At 51.3% G+C, this 15,000-nt stretch overlaps 3 protein-coding genes and 2 non-coding genes across 5 annotated transcripts in view; 3 read left to right on the forward strand and 2 right to left on the reverse strand.

Annotated features, from left to right (window-relative positions):
• Arrb1 (arrestin beta 1) overlaps positions 1–1,073 on the reverse strand; it is a 100,514-nt gene extending 99,441 nt beyond the window's left edge. The window contains exon 1 of the mRNA XM_026784325.1: positions 880–1,073. Within this exon, the coding sequence (XP_026640126.1) occupies positions 880–1,058 (179 nt within the window). The 5' untranslated portion in view covers positions 1,059–1,073. The remainder of the gene's footprint in view (positions 1–879) is intronic.
• Positions 500–5,074, forward strand: Rps3 (ribosomal protein S3). The gene is made up of 7 exons (XM_005357517.3): positions 500–581; positions 1,442–1,572; positions 1,805–1,898; positions 2,375–2,469; positions 3,910–4,097; positions 4,529–4,725; positions 5,000–5,074. Exons 1-6 carry the CDS (start codon positions 552–554, stop codon positions 4,720–4,722), a joined length of 732 nt encoding a protein of 243 aa, XP_005357574.1. The 5' UTR covers positions 500–551; the 3' UTR covers positions 4,723–4,725; positions 5,000–5,074.
• LOC113457352 lies at positions 1,201–1,346 on the forward strand. The gene has a single exon (XR_003377944.1). It is a non-coding gene; the product is annotated as a small nucleolar RNA SNORD15 (small nucleolar RNA).
• Positions 4,287–4,431, forward strand: LOC113457351. Its single transcript, XR_003377943.1, has one exon. It is a non-coding gene; the product is annotated as a small nucleolar RNA SNORD15 (small nucleolar RNA).
• Positions 5,075–8,905: 3,831 nt separating the features above from the next.
• On the reverse strand, positions 8,906–14,906 carry Klhl35 (kelch like family member 35). The gene is made up of 6 exons (XM_026784406.1): positions 14,050–14,906; positions 12,845–13,029; positions 12,078–12,196; positions 11,222–11,410; positions 9,903–10,091; positions 8,906–9,151 (listed from the first exon to the last, which is right to left on the reverse strand). The coding sequence occupies exons 1-6, from the start codon at positions 14,904–14,906 to the stop codon at positions 8,963–8,965; spliced, it is 1,728 nt and encodes a 575-aa protein (XP_026640207.1). The 3' UTR covers positions 8,906–8,962.
• Between the last annotated feature and the right edge of the window lie 94 nt (positions 14,907–15,000).

The raw sequence follows: 15,000 nt of genomic DNA on the forward strand, positions 1-15,000 counted from the left end.
AAAAAAAAAAAAAAAAAAAAAAAAAAAAAAAAAAAAAAAAAAACTTCCCTAAATGAATTTCAATGAAAGTTTTCATTAGTGTGGTCCTGAAGGTGTAAGCAAAAGGGTTCCATGCTGGGTAAACTCTGCTAGTGTGCTTATACCTATGGTTTGTATTTCTTGCCTCAAGGTTGTTCTGTTCAAGTTTTTGTTTATTTTTGAGTAGGGGGCTCACGTACCAGCACAAGCTAGCGATGAACTCACTATGTAGTTGGGAATGACCGACCCTCCAGCCTCCACCTCTATAGTGATGGAATCACAGGTGTGCTCCGCGCTAGAGAACTTTGATATTTCTTTCATACCAGAATTAGATTTGCACTTCCTGTTCCGCCTACACTACGGGTTGCTAGGTTACCCTCCTCCCTTTTCGCCTTTACTAACGAGAGACTTCATTTCCCATGAGCACTGGCGAGCGTCGCCGTCGCGTGGCGTAGCGTCGTCGTTCCGCGCCCTTTATACCCACTTCCGCCCGCGAGCCACTTCCTTTCCTCTCGGGGGCGCGCGGCGGCAAGATGGCGGTGCAGATTTCTAAGAAGAGGAAGGTGAGCATCGGGGCCCGGCGCGGGGCCTCGCGGCGCCTGCTGCGGCTGCCACAGTAAGACCCGCATCCCCGCGACGGATCCCGGGGGGCGGCTGCTGCCGTCTGGCGTCTCTGCGGGCCGCGGATGGACGTGGATGGGGTGTCGGGCCGGCTCCGGGCTAGCGCAGTGTGGCTGGGGAGGGTCTGGGCCGGAGAGGAGCACCGGGCTCCTTCATGGAGCGATTTTTGGGCGCCGGGATTAGTTTGAGGGCGTGAGCTCATGCAGTGTGTATGGTTAGTGAAGTTAAGTTTAGCAGTACCTTCTCCGTCGTCTTGAAAGCTGCTGACTATTGGCGCCGCTCTCCTTCCGGGGATCTGCAGCCAAAGCGCTCCAGACTTGGTCATTCCATGGGGAAGAAGTGTGAAGATCATCGGGTTTAGGAATAAATGACCTGTCGTTGTGCTCATGCACGCAGACCTCAAAGCTGTTGTCCACCATGCTTTGTCGAGTTAGGATCTGCCCTCTTTATCTTGGTAGACGCTACGCACACTGTCCTTGCTGTGCTCAGTGAGCTGCAGAGGGGCCGCTCGAGAATAGGGTTTTACGTTTGTTATGCGTTTGTCCGTCGTGTCCTAAAACCCTTCGATGAAGAGGTGATGACAAGTCTGAAGAGGAGGTGTTGTCTTTTGTCCAGGAGGCCTCACTGTGCCGCGTTCTGTGGCCCAGCTGAAAGCACCGGTCAAAGAAACTTCCTCAAGATGACCTAGAGGCATTTGTCTGAGAAGGGTTGTCTGCCTTCCCGCAGGGCCACTGGGGGTAGTGCTGGCTCTAAGGGAAACCTCCACCCTGTCTTAACTCTGAATGTAATTTCTTTGGTTTAGTTTGTGGCCGATGGCATTTTCAAAGCCGAACTGAATGAGTTTCTCACTCGGGAACTGGCTGAAGATGGCTACTCCGGGGTTGAAGTCCGAGTCACACCAACCAGAACAGAAATCATTATTTTAGCCACCAGGTAAAAATGTAGTTGACTTCAGCTGTCACCTGTAATCACTGTGTGTACTAAGATGGGTGTGTAAACTTGGACAGGTGTGTGAGAACCTGGCCTTGGTAAGTGTGGTTGCTTTTTTTTTTTTAACCTCATTTAAGAAGACTTTACCTTAATCCTTTGTATTTAACGTATGTTCTTGCAGAGTGATAGATTGCTCATGAGGCGTTGAGTGAATTATAACTTTTCCTCTCTGCAGAACACAGAATGTTCTTGGTGAGAAGGGTCGCCGGATCAGAGAGCTGACCGCAGTGGTCCAGAAGAGGTTCGGCTTCCCTGAGGGCAGCGTGGAGGTGAGGTCCCCTGCTTATATCCAGGGCTATTGTAGACTGGATTTAGATGTTGGTTCTAAATGTAGAGTGGTACTTCTGGAAGCCTTTGGCATGGCCGATGAATATTCTACATGGATTGATACTTCTCAGAATTTTCTTTAAGTAGTGTGCTTGCCATGCATGGCAGGGGGCATACCTTTTATCCTGGCACCCAGAAGGCAGGATAGTGGCAAGGGCAGAGCCAGTCAGCACTGCCTTAGTAGAATCCTGTCTAAAAACTACAAATGATATTCTTAAATTTATGGGAGTATTCTGGTGGCCGAAGTGCTTTTCACTCCATTTGTGTGTGAAATTGATACATAGGTGGATAGGCTATCCCATCACTCCCTAGCGTGGTTGTGGGGAATCTGAGAAGGGCAATGAGGTATTTAAGGAATATTACTATGGCTTTAATGAAAACTACTAAGTAATAAATATGTCCCTTTCTTCTTTTAAAGCTTTATGCAGAGAAAGTGGCCACAAGAGGTCTGTGTGCCATTGCTCAGGCTGAGTCTCTACGTTACAAACTCCTCGGAGGGCTTGCTGTGCGAAGGTGAGTGTCTAGGACTTGGTGGTCGTGCCCTGCTGTGCATCAATGTGTGCCTGACACTTTGGTAGCAGTTAACCTCTTCAGTGACAGGATCATCTAGTCTCTGTTGGTGTGACAATAAGGAGCCCCTGCCCCCTGAACAATTAGGCTTACAAGACCTAGTTGCCTATAATCCCAACACTTGAGAGACCAGGAGGAGGGTTGCTTAGTTACAGGCCAGCCTGGGTATATAGCATGGTCAGTACTATAATAGGAATATTTGGGTACACTGAGAACGTAACAAAAGAAAATCATGGGGGATATATCTGTTGGTTCTTTGAGGTTTAGAAAGCACCCTTGATTGGTGGGTGGTGAAGCATCCTGTCATTGCTCCTGTGTGGTGTCCATAGTTAGTAGATATAGCGTTAGTGCTTCTGGGACAGTGCACATTTCAAAACAAGTTAGAAGTCAGTGTGGATCTAATGCATTTGTGAGGATTATAAAGATAACAGTTCTGTAAGTTGTGTGGCACTAAGCGATGTGGGACTCTGCCTGAGCTGGTTTGACTTCGTTTTAAAAAAATTTGTTCTGCCCTGCCTTTGTTATGAGAAGGCCAAGTTTATGTTTTGAGACACAGGGTCTCAACTGTGACTCTAGCTGGCCTTTAATTCTGAGATGGCCCAACAAAATTAAAGGCCTTCACCACCTTACCTGGTGGGGCAAGGTTCTTTTTTGAGGTGGTTTGTCTGCATGGGCTTGACTGTCGAGAATTCAGATTGACTTCAACTCAGATCCGCCTTCCCCTACCTCCCTAGTACTGGGATTAAAAGGGTGAGCCACCACACCCAGTCTTTATGCTTTTTAATGTTAGTGTTTGATAGGCATAAAAGTTTTTTGGTTCTCTGAGAATCAAGGTGGCTAATGTTATAGAGGCTCTTCCTGTGCATCTCAGCTAGGGTGGGCCCTGGAACCACTTAGCAAGCCTTTCCCCCCACCCCCAAAATAACCTGTTTCTGCCAGATGTGGTGGATCTCTGCAAATTCCAAACAGCCAGGATTATGTAGTGAGACCCAGTCTCCAAAAAGTATCTCCTAACAGCAGAGACGGTTCACACAAAGGTGCTTGTCGCCAAGACAAAGGCAAGCCTGACAACCCGAGTTCAGTTCCCCTGAACCCATGTAATGGAAACATGACTCCATAATAATTAAAGATGTGAAGAAATACCTCCACTTGAGCTTGGCCAGCCCAGATAATGGCCTGGAGAAGGACCTGGACATAATGGTATAAAGAGTTCATTCTTCAGAGCTGATTCTAACACAAGCCAGGGCAGAAAAGCATCTGGGCAGCAGATTGTTGTTTTGGCTGAAGTCTGGTAGTTTTTTCCCCAAGCTACCATTTGAGAATTAACTTGGTGGGAGGGGCAGGCAGGTTGTGTCTTTGGTAACCAGTGGGTTTCTCCCAAAGGGCCTGCTATGGCGTGCTTCGGTTCATCATGGAGAGTGGGGCCAAGGGCTGCGAGGTCGTGGTGTCCGGGAAGCTCCGAGGACAGAGGGCCAAGTCCATGAAGTTCGTGGATGGTTTGATGATCCACAGTGGAGACCCTGTCAACTACTACGTCGACACCGCCGTACGCCATGTGCTCCTCAGACAGGGTGAGCAGCTGTGCTGGGGAGGAGCCAGGGCCTAGGCTCTGTAGCTGAGCTGAGTAGTGCTGGGTGGCTCGGAGTGCCTAGGGTAGACTAGCAGACAGCTGTGTTTCCACGGCCTTGTCTTGTGGGGGGAGCTGTTGGTTACGGGGCTGTGAAGACTTGCATTGTCCCTGTCTCAGCCTTCCGTGTGCCCTTCGGTGATGACAAGATGACGAGTCAGAAAGGTCACGTCCTGCTCTTGGGCCTTGTCAGTGCCATGTTCTGTGGTGCTGGGCTTGGTTCCTCTGGCAAAAGTGTCCTGCGCACTGATTGATTTAGAGGCATTTGTCTGAGAAGGGCCGTGTGGCAGTAGGTACCACTGTCTCCTTGCTTTCCTGTTGTATGGTGGCAGCTGGTAAAAATCCCAGCTCAATTTTAGCCCTGGTGTCTTTTAGGTGTGCTGGGCATCAAAGTGAAGATCATGCTGCCCTGGGATCCAAGTGGTAAGATCGGCCCCAAGAAGCCTCTGCCAGATCACGTGAGCATTGTGGAGCCAAAGGACGAAATCTTGCCCACCACCCCCATCTCAGAGCAGAAGGGCGGGAAGCCAGAGCCGCCTGCCATGCCCCAGCCAGTGCCTACAGCCTAACAGGTATGTCTGTGGGACCTTCCTGGGCCACACAGACCTGTTTGGAGTTTTGTTTGTTTTTACTGTTAGTTCTGATGTTTCAGTGTGTGTAATTACTTACACACTGTCAGAACTTATTGTGGAAGGATACGAGTTGGAATGTGGTGACAACCCCACAAACCTTCGCTGCCTCGTGTACTGGGGTGTGTTTGAGTCAAACCCTCATGGGAGCGTACACTTCGTAATAAATGAAAGCACTCGGATGAGTTTTTTCTTACATTGTTTTGTTTTGTTTCAGGGTCTTGGCAACTGCACCTGGAGGCTGGATGTTGTCCTGTACAGACATTTAATAAAATCTTGCACAAAAACATAATGCCTGACTGGATTGTGTCCAGTGTTCAACTGTGACTGAGCTGTGTTGGCCTGAGAAGTGTTGCTTATCCTCTTGGTTTAAGCTGGGGTCTGTGACAGCTGGTGGACCCTGTGTTACACAGTTCAGGGTTAGAACAGGTAGGCTTTGGTGCTCATGATGGAACCCAGGTCCTTACACACAATAAGCTTGTGTCCCCAGCCTGGAGGGCTACAAGTGTGATACCTTCCCCTGGCATGTAAGAAATCTTGGGTGGGCCAACAAGATGGCTTGGTGGGTAATTGCTTTCTATGAAGGCCTGTTACACTTACCCTGCAAGTAGAAAGTAGATTGGCCTCTGTTTTACCATGCAGTGGTGTCTTAATCTCAGCTTTCCTAAAATAAAAAGAATTTCTCATGCCTTTGAACTCAGAAGTTTGAAATATAAAGCTGTCTTTAGAATGAATCCACATTTCTAAGTCTTGTACTTAGCCATTATGTTTTGGAAAATATGGTAAATGCAGAAATTATTGGCATAATATCTTGAAAGCATTTACTATCGATATGGTTTTTTGTAAGGAATTAAAGTTAGCCTGGAAATTCTATACTCTGGTACCAGAGAGAAGACTTGGGATGAAGGTGTCAAGGGCCTGGGGTGCAGCCTGACTAGGCCAAAAGACCAGCGGCTATTAGCTAACTTAATTCCTTACGTGTCGGGTGCAGATGTACAGTATTGGTACCTGCACACCAGAAGAGGGCACCAGATCTTACAGATAGAACTCACTGGAAGCTCCCAGTTTCTGGCACTTGTTCAAGGTGGTGCTGTTGAGCAGAAGCATGACCCTGTGGGTTTTGAGGCAGGGTCATATTCCTGACTGGTCTGCAACTCAGACCACCTGCTTCTGCTTGATGGTTTCCCTATATCCCTGGCTGTCCTGGAACCCTCTCTAGACTGGACAGGCCTTGAACTCAGGTCAGCCTGCCTTTGCCTCCTGGCCTGCTTGATAGTTTGCAGTACTGTTTCTTCCTTAGGGCTATTAGATTTTGATGCTAAAAATGTGGGTTTTTTTTTTTTTAATCAAAGCTGTAGTATGTATAAAGTGATTGTAACCCCTTGGGTCCTCTAACATTTAATAATCTTTGTATTGGGCAAATTCTATTCCTAGCTGGTTGGCAGCAAGCCTAGCCTGTGCTGTGTAAGGGGGTATATATTCTCCTGATGTTCACCTCAGCCCTGGATAGCTCTGAAACGAGTCTTTTGCCCACCCTACCCCTAACCTACAAGAGAAAGATGCACTGGGAACAATGAACAACCCATCCTCACTGTTTAGGTATCTTTTTAAGACATAGTTGACGCCTGGTACTCTATATAGTCTAGAACTAACAACGTGTCCACAAGTGCAATAAATAACTCCCTCAAATGCTCGCTAATTGAATCGTGAAAAGTACTGGTTCCAAGTTTCAAGTCTGAAAATTTTTTTTTTTAAAGATTTATTATGTTTGCAACATTACTTCCATGTGGGGGCTGGAGAGATGGCTCAGTGGTTAAGAGCATTGCCTGCTCTTCCAAAGGTCCTGAGTTCAATTCCTGGCAACCACATGATGGCTCACAACCATCTAGAATGAGGTCTGGTGCCCTCTTCTGGCCTGCAGACATACACACAGACAGAATATTGTATACATAATAAATAAATAAATATTTAAAAAAAAAACATTACTTCCATGTATGCCTGCAGGCCAGAAGAGGGCACCAGATCTCATAGATGGCTGTGAGCCACCATGTGGTTGCTGGGAATTGAACTCAGGACCTCTGGAAGAGCAGTCAGTGCTCTTAACCTCTGAGCCATCTCTCCAGCCCAAGTCTGATATTCTTTATCCACTTACATATACTGCTGAATTTGTTCCGCAATTGAAACATTTCATTTTTTTTTTTTTTTCGAGACAGGGTTTCTCTGCGGTTTTGGAGCCTGTCCTGGAACTAGCTCTTGTAGACCAGGCTGGTCTCGAACTCACAGAGATCCACCTGCCTCTGCCTCCCGAGTGCTGGGATTAAAGGCGTGTTGAAACGTTTTCAATCACAGGTCTGTAAACATCAATTGCAATGACCTAATACGTGGCTTTAAAAATTGAGCACTTTCCTGGCATGGTTGAGGTCCTGGGTTCAGTCTCTAGTAAAAATATTACCCTCCAGTCACCGTTTGTGGAGGACAACTGGGCATTGGTTGTCTCCACTGTGTGGGTCTCTGGGTTTGAGCTCAGTTGGGCTAGTGTGACTCAGTGTCACTAGCGTCCCTCCAGACTGAAGCGCTGCTGTATGTCCCAGCATTCATCTGATCTGAGTGAGGTTTCCTGTCACGATTGTGAATTTCACCTATTTCTAGTGGAAGGGTGCTGTAGCGATTTTGCTCTTGTCTTGCCTGTGTCCCAGCAGGGGGTGTGTGCACAGAAGAGCAGTCACACTGTAGTAATTGGATAAAATTTAAAAAGAGGGTCCTTGGGGAATCTGAGTGGCAAGCTTGGGGTCCGTCACTGCTTGGCCCTCAGGAAGTGTCCAGCCAGGGGAGACACATATCCTTTAGAAGAGTTGGCCCTGGATGGGCGCCTATTGTTCCTGGGTATACATGCAGTAGGTACCCTTGCTTTGTCCTGAGTGTCCCCTTCGGGTGCTGGTCTGTGCTCCTCCCCCTGCTGCCATTATCAGCTGTGTCCAGATGGCCACTTTCCTAATCTGTGGTACTGGAGCTCAGCTGGGACCAGAGCCTTTGTGCCCGGCTGTGCTGGCCCTGGGGCTTTGAGGATGGGCGATGGGAAACAGGCTCCTTTACAAAGGCAATCTGAGTGCAGAGGGCCTGCAGATGGGGCCAGCCAGTACCTGGGGCTGCAGCCTCCCTGGAAACTGTCTGCTCTGGAGCCCTGGGCCACACCAAGTATACAGTGGCCTCCCTGGGCCACACCAAGTATACAGTGGCCTCAGAGTTGTGTCTCACCAGGTACACCCTGGCCTGTCGCTGTGGTACCTTTCACCCTGAAACAAAATGCTGGGCCTGGAGAGATGGCTCAGTGAGTGTATAAAGGCTCTTGCTGCAGCTAAGCCTGCTGGTTGGAGTTCGGTCCCTGGACCCCACATGTTAGAAGAGAACCAACTTCCACAGTTTGGTCATCTGACCTCCAGACGGATGCCATGACACAGTAAAATAAAAAGAATACATGTCTACATTAATAAAAGGAAACGAGGTAATGGGTGTGCTAACAGCTGGATGCAGACATTCCTCCAAAACTGCTACATAGACCTCATCCTCTGTCATAGCATTGAATGGGGACGGGTGACAGTGGCTCAGCGGGCAAACTGCTTGCCATGCTGCCCGATGACCTGAGTTGGGATCCCCAGAACTCAGGTAAAGATGAGAAGAGAACAGACTCCACAGAGTTGTCCTCTGGCCTCTGCATGTACTTCATGCACATGTATACATACAACATGAACTCACTATAGTAAATGGATAAAATTGAGAAAGAAGTAGGGTCCATCGGGTAGATGAGTAAGTCATCTGGATTAGCGTCATTTGGAGAGGTGGAGGGGAACTTAAAAAGTAGAGCCTCACCAGACAGAATCTGCTGGCACCTTCGTCCTCATGCCAATTGCACTCTCCAGTGTCCAGAACAGTAGTCTAAGTAAGTATGGCTGTCTGGGTGGCCCACAGTGGCAGAGGAGTCCTGGCAAGCTGCAAAAGCAAGAAGGAACTGATAGGGATACCACCTCTGGACAAAGCAGGCACGAGCTAGAACACACCCAACTTCTGAAAAACGTTTTATTTCTACAAGGAAAGGGGCAATAAATTAAAGGACTATTCACATGAAGTTCCAGGAAGAGCCAACTGCTGTGCCCTAATTTCCTCCTGGCTCAGCCTGTCCCAGTCACCTGCTCAGGCTCTGGACAATGGTGACGCAGCCGTGAGAGCTGGTGCAGCGTTGCAGTGATGGCTGGGCTTCCACCTGCCCACTACTAGGATCAAAGGTGAAGACGCTATTGGTGCTCTCCCCATGTTCGTCCCGCCCACCAAGAATGTGGACCTTCCCGTCACACACCGTCAGGCCACAGCTCTCCTGAGTGGACAGACAGACAGACAGTTAACTGGGATGCGGCCAGGGACTCTCTTGGTTCTAGTTGGCCATGCCACATAGCAGAGCCTTCCTACGGACTGACTAGGCAATCTGGATGGAGACTAAATAATTGGGTGAACCTGACCCTTACTAAATAAATGGCCCGGACAAGTCACCTGCTGTGTCTTAGGTCTCTCTGCACAGTTCAAAGAGCAACCACCCTCATCACTGACATCTTATGTGGGATATCCTTCACTTGATCTAAAAACCATGGCTAGATTGTATGCATGCAAACAGTAACACCATCCTGCAGTCTTATTCAGAGCCGGGAACCTAGGCCTTGGAATCACCCAGGGCCAGAACTGACCGAGACCATCAATTATACATCTCCATAGTTTCTCTGGAGTCTTGGGGCAGCATGGGGGGTGGGGGGGACGAGAGGCTATGGACACTCAAGATTTGCACCTCTGGTCGCTGATGTCACTGGAGCAAGGAACTTAGCAAGTCCCTTGCCTACTCCTTGCTAGTTGGTACCTTTGTGGTAGACCAGAATCATAGCATTTGGATTCTAGATACTGACTTACTACAGCCCAACTGATGGCCCTGGGCCAACCTCTCATGAGAGGAGATTTGTCATTGGGAGGACAAGCAAGGGGACTGTGGGATGCTATCTAGCGCGGAGTCATTGTAAGCTCCAGAGCCTTGGGAGTGGGTCTGCACTCCTGGATCTGCCAGTGCAGCAGCCCTCACTTACCACAGGGCCCGGCAGCTCGGCTGCCTCTCCCCAGACGTCGGTGCCAGGGTCGTAGGTGAAAATCTTACTCATGAGGCCACCCACCACGTAAATGGTGTCCTCCAGGGAGACGGCGTCCAGACACCGCTGCAGGAAGGGTGCCGGTGATCGCAGACTCCACTGGTCCTCCTTAGGGTCAAAGCATTGCACCTGCAGGAGGGACAGCTGTGGTGAACGAGCCTCACCTGGAGAACTGCCCTCCACCGGCGTCCTCTTACCTCTGTCTCTAGGAATACCTGGCAGATTACCCTAATTTGTATCCCACTATGATTGGCTTATGATGTGCTGGGAATCAAACCTAGAGCTTGCTGCATCCTATAACCCCAGCTTATAATAGACACTTTTTTTTTAATGGAGGAAAAGCATTTTAATCAATAGTACCTCCGTCGTCTAATTTTTATAAGATTACTTTTATTTATGTGTGTCTCTCTATGTCCTGCGGAGGCCAGAAGAACGTGTCGGATCTAGTTAAAGTGAAAGGCAGTTGTGAGCACCTGACATGGGTGCTGGGAACTAAACGCTGGTCCTTTGTATGAGCGGCAAGTACTCCTGACCTTTCAACCATCCCTCCAGCCCCAATCTTTCAAAAAATTAATTTTTATTTTTTTTTGAGGGGGGCTAAAGATAGGGTTTCACTGTGTAGCTCTTGCTGTCCTGGAATTCACTCTGTAAACACAGGCTGTCCTCAAAACTCAGAAATCTGCCTGCCTCTGCCTCCCTAGTGCTGGCATTAAAAGCACGCACCACCACTGCCTGGTTCAGTCTTTCAGTTTTTAAAATCTATGAAACCCACATGGATGGTACCAATCAGAAGAGTTCAGGTGTCTCAGTGAGTTTCTCTCTCCCTCGCTCCCTCTCTCTTGGATTTTTCGAGACAGGGTTTTTCTCTGTAGCTTTGAAGCCTGTCCTGGAACTCACTCTGAGAACCAGGCTGGCCTCGAACTCACAGAGATCCACCTATCTCTGCCTCCCGAGTGCTGGAATTTAAGGCATGCACCACCTCTGCCCGATTTTTTCAAGACAGGGTTTCTCTGTAGTCCTGGCAGTCGCTCTGTAGACCAGGCTGACCTCGAACTCAGGGATCTGCCTGTCTTTGCCTCCTGAGTGCTGTGATTGAAGGCATCTCATTTCCTTGATCGAAATCTGGGAAATGATTACCGGAGTGCTGACTGGATTCAGAAAATTAGATTGTCTCACACCAGTCCCAGATCTATCCTGCACACAGTAGGCCACTCCGTTTCCATGAAGCCTCTAATCCTAACCCCAAGGCCTGAGCACACCTTGTCAGTGTTGACACCGTCCTGCCCAGCGCCCCCAATCACGTAGAGCTGACCAGCGCAGGGCGCCACCGCTGCAGAACTCACGGCCTCCGGCAGGGGCGCCGTGGCCTCCCAGGTGTTGGAGAATGGGTCGTAGCGCTCAACGCTGCGCAGGCGCCGCAGGCCATCGAAACCACCCACTGCAAAGAGCTGAGGGCGAAGACAAAAGCCAGAGACTCGGGATTCAGAGCTACAGGCGACTCCAACACCCCGCCGCTCCAATCTGTAAGCCCGCCAGGGGCATCTCAGCGCAGACTCTGCCTGGCCATGTTCCTCTCTCCCTAGTTCAGGAACCCCCTTCCCTGTTCAATGCTGGGGGCAGGAGACAAGTGTCCGAATGAGGAATACTCCAGCTGCGGATGACGCTTAGTAATAACTCGAGTGGTTACTAAGGGTAACCACCCACGCACCCGATTCCTGTGTGTTTCTGGACGCAGAATGAAGTTTACAAAGACAACTGGCTGTATTTTGCTTGTAAGCGGCAGAGTCAAGACTCAGTACCTGGTCTGTTTGGTCTCACGACCCAAACCGTTTGCCACCGAACTGTATTCTTACAGTGATGGCTACTTATCAGGGAGTGGCGGTGATGTTGAGACAGGGTCTTGCTATGGAGCCTGGGCTGGCCTCAAACTCATGACCCTCTTGCCTCAGCCTCCCACGCGCTGAGATTACAGGTGTGAGCCACCACGCCCAGCTGCTGTGATGACTGTTAGCACTATCATATGATCTAGCAAGTCCTTTCTAATGTTCTGAAGCCTCAGAGCCCTCCTTCCCTACATCCTGGATCTCAGGGCAGCAGCAGCCAGAGTGTTCCTACCTGTCCCTGCAGGGTCACCATCTTGTGCCTCCACCGGCCCTTGTGCATGGAGGCAACCTTGATCCAGGTGTGCAGATGGGAGCTAAACATCCAGACATCTCTGCTGTTGATGTGACCTCCTATGGGGAAAGAAACAGTTGTCTTCCCCTAGATCTCTTACTAACTCCCAGTGTCCCCAAAGAGCCAAAAAGCACCCCTAAATCCAAGGGAAGGCGTAAGAGCATAGGAAGGCTTTCTCATTGGGTTGGGGTAAGACTAGGCCTATCACCCAGACGGTGTGCTCTGAATGGAAGGACAGGATATCAGAGAGATCCAGGGAGTGGAGGGTGCCTATAACCAGCTGCCCTGCGGTGCAATACCAGTCGAGCTCCGGGAACCAAACGGGGAGGGGGATCCTCAAGACAATCTTTAAGAATGTGTGATGGGCCAGGGGAAAGCAGGGCCTCTTCCTTTCCATCCTCATCTCTCTGAGGTGCTGGGATTATTATACAGTTTCCACACAGGAAGTGAGGATGAGGTTTAGGGACCAGGAATGACCAGGTGGCCTTCCTGTCAGAGCAAAGTCACAGTTTAAGGCCTTCCTGTCCCAAGCCTAGCATCAACACTTCCCACAGGTGACTGGCTTTGCTGGACCACATGGTTTTAGCCACTAGCTGTAGGGGATTATGGAAAAGCCGGCCCCCATCTTCCGACTGGGGAGGAGTAAACAAGGCGTGTATGTGGGGAGTGGGGGGACCGGGAGGCTCCTACTCCAGTTGTGTCCTCACCAGAAACGTAAATGTCATTTCGGAGTGCACAGGAGGCAAATTCAGAGCGTGTGTACCCAGGCAGGCTGGGCAGCGGGGTCCAGCGCTGACTCTCTGGGTGGTAAGCGTCAGCGAAAGGCAGCTTCAAAAGCCCCTTTCTGTCGCACCCGCCAATGACCACGATCATTTCGGCTAGGTCCATAAATCTGGGGTGAGGAGAAACCCGATAGCTGTACACGCACGCTGCGGCCCTTTCCCAAGCCACCTCCACCTCCCGCAAACGGTGCAGGCGATTACTGAACCAGAACTCCAGTGCGCGTTGCCTCTAAGCGATATCCCTAGCCCTTGGGTTTGTTATTCTTCTGGGGTTCCAGCGCCAAGCCCCGTTTCTTTCTCGCTGTTTGGATCACACCATGCAATGCCACTGCCCTTCTGTCTGCCCTGCCCCTGGAACCCATCACTTACAGCCTTACCTCTGGTTATGGATAAGAAGGGAGCTACTAAACCTTACCTTAGTCTACTGGCCTCTAAGTTACAGAAAAAAGGCTTTCCCCAAAGCCTTTCCCCTTCCTTTGTTTAATCCTTCAGATGGCTGTTAGGATTATTGCCCCTTTTACAGAGGAGGAGAGTGAGGGGCTCTTGGATTAAGGGCTAAATTGTGCTGATAAGAATCCTCCATCCCTAACAGCTAAGGTACTGCATCCTTCCCCCTAGCCCCTCCTAATGGGGAATTGCCATGAGCAAGATGACTCAGACCTCTTACAAAGCTCTCGCCATTGACCCTTTGGGTTTATGGCCTCACCGAGTTTTCCATACCCTCCGGCTAAGTGCTTTCCTAACCCATTTTGTGTCCCTGCCTTGCGCTCAAAGTTAGAGACAGCATCACTGTCTTCTGTCCCTCAGAGATGAAGGGCCATGGTAGACTTTCCCACCTATAGTCTCCGGGCCTGGCATTGCTCTGGTGGAGTGGATGTTTCTCGTGCCTTTGTGTGCTTGTCTTACTAGCCAGTGGGTCCCTAGAGAGCAGATCCCAACAGGACCCGTTTCTCAGAATGACGGATGGCGCTGGAATTAGAATGCATCCTGCTCTCACAAGCCTAACTCTTCAAGGCAGACTGCCAGGTATCAGGAAACGGTGACATTTCAAGAGGGGCAGTGAAGGAGCCAGAGCTGGGAAAGGCAAGAGGCCTCGCTGGGGTGCAAGGCTAGCAAGTGGGAGGCCATACCTCCGCGGCCGGGCCCGCAGCGCGCCCGCCTCCCTGCCCAGGATGAAGCAGGCGCTGGCCTCGAGCAGCAGCGGGCGGCAGTCGCTGCAGGCCTGCAGCAGCTCGTCAGCCTCCACCTTCTCCAGAAAGTAGGCGGGCGCCAGCAGCGGCAGGCGCACGTGCTCCAGCAGGCGACGCAGGTGCCCGCGGCGAGCCGGTGCGTCGTGGCGCACCCAGCGCATGGCTGCCTCGAACACGGCCTCCTCGCGCGCCACGCGCAGAGCTGGGTCGGCCAGCAGCGCCGCCACCTCATCCGGCGCCAGCTCCAGGAAGTCTGCGTGGCGCGTCACCTCCACGAAGGCCTGGCGCAGCACGAGGCCGCAGCGCTCGGCCAGAGAGGCGAGCGAGAAGGCGGCGGCCACGCGGCGCAGCGCCAGGCTGTTGGCGGCCCGCAGGCGACCCTCGAGGAAACGAGCGCACGCCTCGCGCAGCCCCGCCACGCCCAGCCGCTCAGCCAGAGCCAGCACCGCGGTCGCCTCCTCCTCGGCGCGCAATCGCACGCCCGCGCCGTACACGTAGTCGAGCACTACGGCCAGCGCCGCGGCCGTCTCGGGCGCCTCGGGTCCTACCGGGACCACGGCCGCTGCACGCTCGGGCCGGGCGGCCGCGAAGAGGCTGCGGAAGTGGGCACTGGCCGCGCTGAGCGCGGCGCGGTGGCATGGGAAGTCGCGGCCGCCGGCGCGCAGCACCACGTCGGTGAGGGTGCCGCTCCGCCGGTACGCGTTGAGTGTCTGCAGGATGCGCTGCGCGTGGCACGGTGCCGCGCACGGGGCCTCCATGCCCGGCTCCGACTCCTCGCGCCCCGGGGTCTCCCGCATCCTGTGGGGGAGAAAACACACATCGCATTGGGGATGGGCCTGCTGGGGACATCCCGCACATTTAGGCCTTCCTTTGCTGGGTCATTCACCACGC

The sequence above is a fragment of the Microtus ochrogaster genome, chromosome 22, assembly GCF_000317375.1.
Source record: "Microtus ochrogaster isolate Prairie Vole_2 chromosome 22, MicOch1.0, whole genome shotgun sequence".
In the NCBI taxonomy this organism is placed as follows: domain Eukaryota; kingdom Metazoa; phylum Chordata; class Mammalia; order Rodentia; family Cricetidae; genus Microtus; species Microtus ochrogaster.